Genomic DNA, 12,697 nt, shown 5'->3' with positions numbered 1-12,697 from the left:
TAGCCTTGCCTCCTGGTTCTACTGCTATTGAACCCCTACGGCCAAGATCTACTCCTCCAGAGTGTGAGGGATACCCATTCCCCATTGGGCTTCAAGGGATGACAGACCTCAGGAAAGTCAGCTTTGGGGAGCTGAAGATTGATGGGACCCATGTATTTCGGGTGCTCCCTTCTGGTCTCTGGTTAGGCACAGACCATACCCAAACATCAATTTCCAAGCACAAACTAGATTCAATGAGATCTGTTATTAAGCATGGTAAAAAGAAGGTGGCTGAGTCTGAAAGGGGCAGAAACTGCAGCAAATGGCTTTGCAAGTGTTAATTTTAAGAGGAAAAAAGGAGGAGGTCTATGTTAGAATGAGCTAGGACATGCTGGTAAGTTCTGATTGGGTATTTTAACTAGGTTAGTCAAAATAATGAAGTTTGATGGATCTTGTGTTTTGATAGTTGGCCCTTGGTTATCAGTGTCAGAAATGAGATAGGCAGAGCCAAGTGTCCAAAGAAGCCAATGGACCTTGGGGGATAGCTTTAGGAATGTGATCGAACAGTTTAGCAAGGGAGGGGAAAGGGTAAAACCTGTGAATGCCATGTTTGCGACACTTGAGCCTGCTAGAGACCTTTTATGGATCACTCTTGACTTAATGAAATATTAGTTCACAGCCTGGGGTAGATGAGGAAAGCCTCAAGGACAGCAGGCATAAGAAGGCAAGCTATGCAAAAGTTAAGTATTAAGAGATCCTAGGGACCTCACTGATTAGAAAGAGGCTGAAGGGAGTGTGAGATGTGGCAAAGCCCAGGAAGGTTTCCATTATGAAGGGTCAAGGAATACTATGAATTCTGCAGAACAGTCACCTGAAAAAAAGATCAAGAAACCATCTAGTATGACTGCTTAGAAGACCCTCTACAGTATTTGAAGATTCTACAAATGTCTGTTGAGTTCGTTTTATTTCTCTATTTTTCTATCAAGATGATCTTTCAATTGAGGTGAGAAGAGCCTAGAATTCATCCACTACCATCATCCTGGGGTTAATCTGTGACTTTATATTTAGTAGTATTTATTTTATGAAATTGGGTGCGCCTGCGTTTGGGGCACATGTTTAGAACTGTAGAGGTTTTTTGTTTGTTTGTTTGTTTTTGTTTTTTGATGGCCCCTATTCAGTAGGAAGTGACCTTTATTATTTTTTTCCACTAGTTTTAGTTTGAAGTCTATTTTGTCAGGTGTTAGACCAGCCATGCCTGCTGGTTTCCTTGGTCCATCTGTTCAGACTGTCTGTTCCAATCCTTTCGCCGTAAGGTACTGTCTGTCTTCTACAGTGAGATGGGTTTCTCAGGCAACAAATAAATGGCTCCTATCTTTAAATCCAATCTACTGGTCTGTGTAGATACTTAGTTGTTATTACAAGGTGTGTGTTGATTTCTGTCTTTTTTCTGATTTTGTAATGTGTGATTACTCCTCCTCTTGCTTTTAATTACCACACTAACATGGTTTATTTCTTTTAAAAATATTTTATTTTCACGTGTATGAGTGCTTTGCCTACATGTATGTATATGCACCACATGTATGCCTGGTGGCCTCAGGGGTCAGAAGAGAGTCGCATCCCTAGAACTGGAGTTATGGATATTGTGGGCTACCAGGTCCTCTGCAGAACAAATGCTCTTAACTGCTAAGTCATCTCTCCAGCCCTGGTTCATTCTTTCTTGCGGCCTTCAGGAGGAAATTTTTTTTCCTCTGAAGCCTAAGAATTCACTATCTTCATTGTGGCTTAATGATCAGAAATTCCTTTAGCCCATTTTTTTTTTTTTTTAAATCAAAGAAATTTTTTTGTCTCTTTTTTCAGTTGTGATAGGTTACTTTGCTGAGTATACCTAGGTATAGTCTGGATTTTCTGCTCTTGTCTTTCAGAACTTGAAGTACATCCTTCCAGGCCTTCTTGTGTTGTAAAGTTTTAGTTGTAAGTTGTTGCCAACAGCTTCTTTGACTGAGAAAGAAAAACATTCTGTGTCTAAGGGCACTGTGACCCCTGACACACCAAGGATCCGCACCACAGGAGTTTCTGCCTCAGGGATCTGGGAATGTGCTATTTCTTAAAATGTGGACTTGCAATTCCCCTGTTTTCTACCCATACTTCCTTGTCTTTTGCCTTTGTTCTCCTGGCAATCTTTTACGCAAAATATTCTATTCCTTAGAAACATGGTTTGATAATTATTTTTTTTTACATTATGATTATCTTTGCATGTAGTTATTCATAATAAAAGCTCCTAATAAAAAAATCTAAGAGGTGCTCTAATGCTTAGGGATTCTTGCATGTTTTGTGTCCCCAGCCGCCTCTGTTGAAAATTCACATTGCGGACGCTGAGTCTTATTTCGTGGACTGAACTCCAGTGTCTCTGGCAGTGAGTCTGCTGTTAACTATGAAAACGATGGTGGGTTTACCTTTATATGTGTTTTGGTATTTCTATCTTGCTGCTTTCAAGCTACTTTCTTTATACTGTATATTTGTTTTAATATGGTGATGGCAGGGAGGGTCTTGTTTTGGGAGGGAGTCTTGTTGGTTTGGTGTCCTAAATGCCTTCTGTATCTGGCTTGAAGTCTCTCTCTCTTTCTGAGAAATTTCATTGTGATTTCTTTTGAAAATGTTTTCAGTGCCCTGAAAATGAGATTCTTCTCCTTCTTTTGTTTGTTTGGCTTTTCCCCATAGTGTCTTGAGTATCTTGGAATTCGACTTATACCTTATTATTTTATCTTTGATCTTATTGGATCTGATCTTGTTTTCAAGTTCAGATATTTTACCCTCTCTTTGATCTGTTCTATTGTGAGATTTTCCACAGAGCTTCTCTGGGGGGCTTTCTACTGCCATGATAAAGATTATATACAATGACCCAAAGCAGCATGTGATGGAAGGGGCTTGTCTCCTGGGCTTACAGGTTACAGGTCATCATGAAGGGAACCCAGGAAAGAAGCTCAAGCCAGGAACCTGAACACAGGAACTGAACTGCGACCATGTTGGAGCTGCTTCTTGGCTTGCTCTCCATAGCTCACTCAGCCCACTTTCTTACACAATCCAGGGTTAAGTGACCCTGGAGTGACATGACTCCCATTGAGCTGGGCCCTCCCACAACAATCGTTAATCCTGAAAATGCCAGACAGATATGATGGAAGTATTTTTTTCTATAGAGGTTCCTCTTCCCAGATAACCCTGGCTTGTATCAGGTTGACACAAACTAAGTAGTTAACATTTATTGATTTAATTTTCTTCACAGAGATTTTTGTTAGACTTATGTTTTTACATTCTGCGTTTCAGATTTTTTTCAGTATTTTTTTATTGAATTCCTGTTTGATAACTTGCATCATTTTATGTCATTATCTATTTGTATTCTCAGTCAAGAGCTTATTTTCTTACTTTAAATTATTATTATTATTATTATTATTATTGTGTTGTGGTATATGCATATGAGTGCAAGTGTGTGCACACCATAGCATGTTGGATACAGAGTATAACTTTTAAAATTATGTATTCTATATTTTACCATGTGGTAAAATATGGATCCAGCTCAGGTCATCAGGTTTGTGGCAAATGTTTTGATGTGCCTAACCATCGTGCTGTGCTGGGTCTATCTGAGCTCAGTTTCTTCTTTGATTTTAAAGAATACTATTACTATGGGCCTAGTAATTTTTGGATGGGCTTTTTATGTTTATTATACTGCTGCATTGGTTGTTTCTGCATCAGGGTTTTTTGTTTGGTTGGTTGGTTAGTTTTTTGTTTATTTGTTTGTGTTTGTTTTTGGTTGGTTGGTTAGTTTGGTTTTCCAAGAAAGGGTTTCTCTGTGTAGTCCTGGCTGTCCCAGAACTCGATTTGTAGACCAGGCTGATCTTGAACTCAGAGATCTGCCTGCCTCTGCCTCCCAAGTGCTGAGATTAAAGTTATGCGCCACCCCACCTGACCCCCATCAGAGGCTATTTTGTTGCTTAAAAAACGATCAGCTGCATTCTTTTAGCTGAAATATTTGCAGTGTTCAAGAGGGTCTTGGCTGTAGTAGAAGCTCAGAAATCAGTTCATTAGTCCAGCAGTTCAGGGTGCCCGGTGTAATCTCTGCAGGACAGTAACTGTGAAAGCAACCACAGCTGAAGACCACCACCACTGTGCAGTGCAGCAGCTGGTTTACAGCAGTGGCCCATGTGACGTCAGCAGCTACTGGACGATAACCAACCAAGGATTGTACAGAAGAGTATAATGGGATTGTAATAAGATCAGGAGTAGGAAGGCTGTATGGTGGGTGAGGACAGAGGTAGATAGTAGATTGATTTTGAAAAGAAAGTTAATTGAGGAAGTAAGGTATCTGGAAGGGGAAGCTGGGATTTTGTGGGTACACAGATTTTAGGGACTACTAAAGCTATAGAAAGTTACAATTACAAAGTGAAAACAAGGACAGAAAAAGGCTGGAAGAGGAAAGACAGAAAAATAACAAAGTACATGGATGTGGGTGAAAGTATGAGAGTCCTCGAGGGAGCCGAGGCAGCCAGATCCTGTTCCAGGCCAGCCAGAACCATGCAGAGAGAACCGGTGAAGAATGCCTTATAGGAGACTGGGTGGAGAAACATACAAAGCAATCTTAACCTAACTGAACAATATACAAACTAAAAACTACATTATTGGCACAGGAGTGGAGATTAAATAATAGTAAGAAATAAATAGCACACTTAGGAAATAGATTGCGGACACACGGACACTGAGTCAGGGACCTGCTTCTCAGATCCTCTGGCTCTGGCAGGTGCCACTTAGTGTCCTGTAGGGAGGCTGGGTGGGAGCTCTGCAGCCTCTGTTCTGTCCTCGAAGGTCCAGGGTTATGTGAGGAGCAGCAACGCTTCCTTTAAAGTCTCTTTTCCTTTTGAAGCCCATAAACACTTTTTATTAGGAAAGTGCAAATTTTATACAGAGCAAGCAAACTGTAAACATCTCAAGTTGCCCGGAGGAAGAAGATGGAGAGGACAAGCCAGAAAACTACGGCTTTTTGAGTTCGTCGTGGGAAGTTTGGCCAGCAGGCAGCCAGGTCACGGGAAGCAGCCACAGGGTAAAAAGTGGGGTTGTGTTAGGGAAGCACACTTAGAGAAGAGATGGAAAAAGGAAACATTATGCTTTTCTGCATAATTGAGAACATCAGGCAGGCTTACAAAGCTGCGAGGCTGTGATTCTCTAAGCACTTCCAAGAGGGCAGATAATTCTGAGAAAGAAAGGTATATTATCCCACTAAAGAAATAATGATTACTCCTGTGGTGTTTGAATGAGATTGGCCCCCACAGTCTCATACGTTTGAGTGCTTGGTCTCCAGTTGGTGGAAATGTTTAGGAAGGTTTAGGATTGTGGCCTTGGTGAAAGAGTTGTATCACTGTGGGTGGGCTTTGAGGTTTCAAAGCTACCTCATTCCGATGTAAGCTCTCAGGTGCTTACCATGTTTGCCTGTTTACTGCCTTTATCCTCACTATGTTGGTCATGGATGGACCCACCATGAGAAATTTTAAGCAAAGCCTCAGCTAAATGCTTTCTTTTATAAGTTGCCTTGGTCATAGTGTTTTGCCATGACAACAGGAAAGTAAGGCACCTCCCACTTCTTGAGCGTGGCTTAAGGTGAACCTGCCTTCCTGAGTGGCTGTGCCACGGTGACTGACCTGTCCAATTGAATTAACTTTTTGTTCTGCATTGCTTCGAGACAAGGTCTGTCTGTGTAGCCCTGGCTGTCCTGGATCTCACTCTGTAAACCAGGCTGACCTTGAACTCAGAGATCAGCCTGTCTCTGTCTCCCATGTGCTGGGATTACAGGTGTGCACCACCATCGCCTTGCTAGGATTAACTCTTACGGAAGGAGACTATGGCATGTCTCCACTCAGATTTCAGTCTTCTGGCTAGGAGGTAATAACTTTCCCTTGATGGCTGTCAATGTAACTTCAATCCTCCCCACTCCAAGAAGTAACTTTAAAATCATTTAGGAGATGATTTTAGGAAATCAGAGAATAAATATACACCCCACCCAACCTCACAATTTCTACTGCTTTCTTCCAGACAGCTTGACTTGGCCAGTGTACAGTCAGTTCCAGAGGAGTCACATGTGAGGGTCTGATTCTCGGGTCTCCCACCTGCTTTCCTGAAGCAGTCTCTCCTACCTTAATGAGCTCCTACAGCTAGTCTTGGTGAGAGCACAGGCTATCAGATGGAACTGAAATGCCCCTGAGTCCTGCACCTGCCTCCACAACACTTGAGCCACTCTGCCCTATGGATGCGATTTGAGGTGACCCCTGTATGGAGCTTACTGGGCTGAGAGCTGCCCTTACAACCATGATAGGTGGGATGGTTAATTTCACTTGTCAGTTTGATGAGATCCAGGGTCACTGAAGAGAGATGAATGAGCATTGAACACTCATTGCAGAGGATTGTTTGTCAGTGGACAAGATGGGAAGACCCACCCACTGTCTGAGGTGCAATTGGATGGGATGGGAAGACCCACCCACTGTCTGAGGCACCATTGGATGGGATGGGAAAACTCACACTGTCTGAGGCCCCATTCTCTTGGGACTCTTGGAATGTTTAAAAAGAAGAGAGCTAACACAGGCATTCACTGATCTCTGCTTCCTAACTGTCAGTGGGATATGACTAGCTGCCTCAAACTTCTGCCATTTTGACTTTCGATCTACAGCAGACAGTAACCTGAAACCCTGAGCCCAAGTCAGCTCTGAGGTTGCTTTTGTTAAGATATTTTGTCACAGCAAAAGAAAAAGTAACTAAGAACATTTGCACAGACAAATAGTGTTGCCAATAGTGGGATACACTTGACTTCTGGAACTGGTTTGTGGGAGAAATGTAGATGAGTTTGAAGCTCTGGACCAGAAAAGCTCTGAGTGCTCTAAGCAGAGCCTAGGACTATGCTGGTGGGAGCCTGGAAGGCGGGGACGCTGAGAGAACCCTGGACTGTGGAGGCTCAGAGCTGAACAAAGACTCTCTCAGGAGCTGGAATAGGGACCATTCATATATTTTCACTAAGTGTCTTAGTTAGGGCTTTACTGTTATGAACAGACACCATGACCAAGGCCACTCTTATAAGGACAACATTTAATTAGGACTGGCTTACAGGTTCAGAGGGTCAGTTCATTATTGTCAAGGCAGGAACATGGCAGCGTCCAGGCAGGCATGGTGCAGGAGGAGCTGAGAGTTCTACATCTTCATCTGAAGGCTGCTAGCAGAATACTGACTTCCAAGGCAGCTAGGATGAGAGGGTCTTAAGCCCACCCCACAGTGACACACCTACTCCAACAGGGCCACACCTTCTAATAGTGTCACTCCCTGGAGTGAGCATATACAAACCATCACACTAATCTAGTTTCATTCTGCCCACATCCTGAGAATTGGAGTGAATTAGAATTTAAAGGTAATGAACTAATTTCTTAGGCAGGGAGACTTTCAAGACAGGAGAGCATTCAGGCTAGCTCAGAGAACACAGACATAATTGTTGAAGAGGTGAGCCCCACTGGAGAGAAACCTGCACTATACTGAGACAGTTACAAAGATGTTTGGGATCATCCCCCATCTGTCTTGTCAGAAATCCAAATTTATTTGAAGGTGGATGAATCGAAGGGGTTCCTGGCTCCCCAGGGCCAACATGTAGAATGTGATACAGCTGTGGCCCTGGGGGGCCTGGCCACATACTGAACCCACCTCAGAGCTTGGCAGTATTGTTTAGACGACACTAGTTTTTTAGTCATGAAAGCAGGCGGGTAGATCTCTGAGTACAATGCCACCCTGATCTATACAGTAAGTTCCAGAATAGCCAGGGCTACACCAGTGTCTAAACCATGTCTAAACAAACAAACAAAAACCAGAACAAACAGGCTATGTGTGATACAGCCAGCAGATCCAGAGAGGCAGGCTACCTAAATCCTTCAGTGCCCAGAAAATTAGACCGTGAGCTCCAGATGTCAGGCATAGAGCTAGCTACAGGATTTGGTTTTTAACCTATGGATTTGGTGTTGCTTTAGCCTGGCCGTTCCTTACTATGCTCTCGTTCTTCCATTTTGGAAGGAGAATGTTTACCCTCTGCCATTGTATGCTGTAAGTTTATAACTTGTTTTGGGCTTTATAGAATTTAATAGTTAAGAGGTTGCCTTGAGTCTTAGGTGAGATGTGAACTTTGACCCTTCCAGCCATTGAAATGGTTAAAGACTATGGGGTGTTGGAAGTAGCCTTGCATCTTGCATTATGAGATGACCACGAGATTTGGGGACAAAGAGTGGAATGTCACGATTTAAATGATGTGCTTTGGTGTTGAGTTGACAAGGGGTGGAATTTTGATGGTTAGCCTCAGTTGTCAATTTGGTGAGATCTAGAATCACTTGACAGGCAGGCCTCTGGGCATGCCCGTGATGATTATCTTGATTAGGTTAAGGTGGGAAGATTCACCCACTGTGGGTGGTTTCATTCCCTAGGTGGGATGCTGGACTGTACAAAAAGAGGAAAGTGAGCGGTGCACAGGCATTCACTGCTTTGTGCTTCCTGATTGTGGATATTCGTCAGGAAGTTGCTTCAAGAGCTGCCATCTGGACCTCCTGACTGTGATGGCCTGTATCAATGAACTATGGGCCAAAGTTGCTTTTGTTAGGGAATTTGCCACAGTGACAGAGTAACTAACAGCAGGCTATGTGCACCCAGGCTACCCTGCACTAAACTCTTTATTACAGGAGGACAGGCTCTGAGGAAGGTGGAGACGGAAGTGGTTTGGGAGGCTGAGAAAGACGTGAGGGAGGTCTCGAGATAGGCCTAGAGTTAGAGGGTGACAAGGGGCTGGCTAGGACAGCTTGCCCTTGTTGTTTTTCTTTAGTAGTGGACTCTGGTCTGATGAAGCTCAGGAAGATGTCCTCCAGGGAGAGCTGACTGATGGAGTAGTCTTCCAACATGTAATCCTTCTTGGCTTGTTCCATAATGCCAAATACCTGGAGAAAAGGGAAGCCAGTTGCTGCACATAAGTCCACCCATAGGTGATGTGACATACTCAGGAAGAGGTGATGTGGGAAGGTGCAGAAGAGGCCACCCTCTGAGACCCTGTGACAAGGCGCACAGCACACCTCACTCAGCTGCTAGAGCACCTCCAAAGGAGCCAACGCAGCAAGCTCAGCTGTCTGCTCTTGTGGTAGGAACGGTGCCAGAAAGGCGGGTTTCTAGCTGGGTCTCTGGCTTGCTATGCTATGCTGATAAGCATGTGGCTGACTCCTCTCTAGGTCTGTCCCCTGTTCTCTGAAATCTGGGCTGGGAAGAGCTAACTTCCCAAGCTCCTTGCAGCTTGTGCTCTGTGACTTCTGCACAGACATTTCCGTGGTGTTGGCCCAGGACACAGGGATACCACCACACTTGGGGAGCGAGTGAAATAAGAGGTGCACTCACCTTTGCCCAGCTGAGGTTTTGGCCAGGCAGGTAGTATTGAACCATGTTTTGGTGCTCGTCTTCCAAATTGCTGCCTGTACAAACACAGAGACTATTTCTGGGAAGGCTGGACTAGAGGGCTAGGAAGGGCAGCCTGAGTACCCAGAATTCATAGGGACAGACTGCGCAGCAGCTAATACGTCCAGGAAGGAGCCCGGGGCCTGTCTGGCACCACCACACACCTGGGAAGGTCAGGTCCACAAATGCCTTGAACTCCTCTAGCATCTGCTGCTGCCTTTTCCTCTGGACCTTGGCCTGCAGGGAGTAGCCAATGCCAAACTTGCTCTTGAGATGCTGTGGGCTGCCCAGGCACTTGAACTGGCCCTGTACCATGATGGCCAGCCGGGTACATAAGGCTTCACACTCCTCCATACTGGGGAAAAGGAGAAAGCCTTAGACAGTGCTGGAGGAGGCTGATACCCACCCTGAATGTCGAAGTCCTGTACAGACAGGAGGGGATCTGTGCCCAGACCAGGCCATTCCTGATTCCCCATGCTGACTGCACCCCTATTGCAGAGCCTGGGAAATGTCCCAGCAGACTGTGTGTTAGGTGCTGCCGTAGCTTCTGCTCACTTGCCCCCACCCATTCTGGCTCTACCTGTGGGAGGTGAGGACGATGGTCTTGCCAGACTCACGGACGCGTCCCACAGTGTCCCACAGCAGCCTCCGTGCCACAGGGTCCATGCCAGTGGACGGTTCATCTAGCAGGATGAGTGCAGGCTCTCCCACGAGGGCGATGCCAGTGCTTAGCATACGCTTGTTGCCACCGCTGGGGGTGGGGGAGACAGTGGTGAGGACGCAGAGACTGTAACTGTGGGCTCCAGGAGTGAAGTCTGCATGTGTGTGTGTTCAGCACTCAACTCTCAGCACTCAACTCTTGCCTTCTCTGAGGCGCTTCACACTCTGGTGGGGCTTTCAAAAACAGCCCCACCGTCTTCACTCAGGTTGAACAGTGACTTGGCTCGTTCACTGAGGGTCTACATGGCTCTACATGCCCAGATCCAGCATGTGGTCATGAGCCTCTTTAAGGGTCTCTATAGGTGCTGGAGGTAGGGCACGACCCATATGAGAGTAAGGGTATAGGACTATTTTAACAGTTTTTCTTAAGAAACTCACTGTGTAGTCCTGGCTGGCCTTGAACTCTCCACCCTCCCGACTCAGCCTCTCACAAAGTGTATACTACCATACTGGCTTTATTTACTTACTTTTCTTAATTTTTTATGTGTATGTGTGTATGCCTGAATGCAGGCACTCAAGAAGGCCAGAGGGTATCAGATCATCTGGAACTGGTTGTGAGCTGCTTTGTGGGTGCCAGGACCTAAACCTGGGTGCGCTGCAAGAGTATTCTTAACTGCTGAGCCATCTCTCCAGCTCCCTCATTAAACTCACACAGCATTGACTGTATGCAAAGCTCCACTCTAAAGTTTTTAAATGTAAATTCGTTTGATCCTCAAAAGGAGATAGAAAAAGCTGGCCAAGACTCAAGGTGACACATTGGGGGAGGGGCGAGGACTCTATCTGACACCTGAATCCATGTGGCCAGGGTCAGAGGCATCTCTTTACTTTGCAGTTCCAAAGATGGAGTGCTGACAGACACCTGCTCACAAAGGCACCAGTGTACAACTCAAGGGGAGGAGAGTCTGTGAATTTGGGCAGTCAGTTCCAAGCTTTGACTAAGCTGAAGTAACCATGGGTTTAATATGAAAACCTACCCTACCCAAAATACGAAGCTTGACAGGAAGGAACAGACACAGAAATATGCCTACACTGTTGTTATAATCACATATAACATAGACTTGTTCTCAGCCACAAAAACTGCCTCTGGCTTGGGATAGAGACCAGCTTCCCTCCACCCCCATCTCCAGTGGCACAGATCTTCTATGCCTATAGAAGACAGGCTTGATGCTGCAACCCAGTTCCGAGAAGAACCGAGATTATCTTGCAAATGGAGGTGGGAAGGGTAAGGGAACCCACAAATCTCACCTATAGGTCTTCACCAGCTTGTCTGCGTTCACACACATGAGTAAGTTCTCAAGGATCAGGTCGACACAGGCTTTAATGTGGCACTCAGGGACGCCCCGGATACGGGCATACATGACAAGCATCTCTCTTCCTGTCATGAAGTTTAGCAGGGCATCGAACTCAGGACAGTAACCAATCCACTGCCGCACCTGAGTTACAACAGCCCAAGAGGGAGATACATCAGAGTGAAGCCTCCTCCATAGTTTCCCCATACCACCAGCCCAGTGGTTCCCAGACCCTCCCTTGGCCTGATACTTTAGTTTAGCTTTCGAAAATATCCATGTCTACCATGGGGACAGTCATGCAGCATGAAGAAGCCATGCATGGGATGGCAGTATGCTGGGTGGTCTGAGGCTGTAGCCTTTGCTGGTAGTGTTGTTGGTGTACAGGCTTCTAAAGGGTAGGGGAGGAAGAGGAGGAGGAAGAGGAGGAGGAGGAGGAAAAAGAGGAAAAGAAAGAGGAAGAAGAGAAGGAAGAAGAGGAGGAGAAAAAGCGAGAGGAGGAGGCATAGAACTAACTACAGGATTTAGTTTTCACTAGGGTGACTATATAGAAACAGGTTCAAGAGAACCAAGATGAGGGTTTTATTTATTTATTTAGGGTTTGTTTTGGTTTGATTTTTTGCAGGGCGGAGTTGGGGGTGGAGCTGAGCATCTGTGCACCATGGCTGCCAACTGGATAACTAGAATGGTACCTTGAATGACAGGTGCATGAGTGTTCCCCTATTTCTTACGAAGGACAGAGGAGGAGGAAGAGGAGGGAAGAGAAGGTAGTGGAGACACTACTATGGGGCTCACTGTGTTTCTGGCTCCTGTAAGCACTTGAGAGACAGTGTTACGTGATGGGAGGTGCAGAGAGGCATACTTAGATTTGGAGGTTACAAATGAAATATACATATGGCCTTCTTAGAGATCAAGTCCCAGCTTCATGACCCTGAATCCTATATCTATCTCTGAAATTTGTTCCAGGCTACACCCACCTTCACTATGTCAGTCTTGATGTTGAAACCCTTGACAAAGGCATCCCCTGAAGTGATGGGCTGCTCGCTGGTCAGCATGTTGAAAATGGAAGTCTTCCCAGCTCCATTGAGGCCAAGAAGGCCAAAGCATTCTTTTTCTTTAACGGCAAAGGACACCTTGTTCACAGCCAACAGAGGTACCTTCTCTTTATAGACCTGAGAGACACAGGACAGAGATTCAGAGAGGAGGCCAGCAGC

General features: G+C 45.4%; 1 protein-coding gene and 1 long non-coding RNA gene across 2 annotated transcripts in view; one reads left to right on the top strand and one right to left on the bottom strand.

The window, feature by feature from the left end:
- Positions 1-4,961: 4,961 nt before the first annotated feature.
- Positions 4,962-12,697, bottom strand: part of LOC117711791 (ATP-binding cassette sub-family A member 17) — a 77,053-nt gene continuing 69,317 nt past the window's right edge. The window contains exons 26-31 of the mRNA XM_076937214.1: positions 12,461-12,655; positions 11,443-11,630; positions 10,058-10,228; positions 9,642-9,832; positions 9,421-9,494; positions 4,962-8,972 (exon numbers count right to left, since the gene is read on the bottom strand). Of these exons, the coding sequence (XP_076793329.1) occupies positions 8,715-8,972; positions 9,421-9,494; positions 9,642-9,832; positions 10,058-10,228; positions 11,443-11,630; positions 12,461-12,655 (1,077 nt within the window). The 3' untranslated portion in view covers positions 4,962-8,714. The remainder of the gene's footprint in view (positions 8,973-9,420; positions 9,495-9,641; positions 9,833-10,057; positions 10,229-11,442; positions 11,631-12,460; positions 12,656-12,697) is intronic.
- Positions 9,582-12,586, top strand: LOC143442866 (uncharacterized). Its single transcript, XR_013111426.1, has 3 exons — positions 9,582-9,649; positions 12,109-12,187; positions 12,450-12,586. It is a non-coding gene; the product is annotated as an uncharacterized LOC143442866 (long non-coding RNA).

This window comes from Arvicanthis niloticus, chromosome 6, assembly GCF_011762505.2.
Source record: "Arvicanthis niloticus isolate mArvNil1 chromosome 6, mArvNil1.pat.X, whole genome shotgun sequence".
NCBI lineage: Eukaryota > Metazoa > Chordata > Mammalia > Rodentia > Muridae > Arvicanthis > Arvicanthis niloticus.
This window is presented reverse-complemented; position numbering and strand designations above follow the sequence as displayed.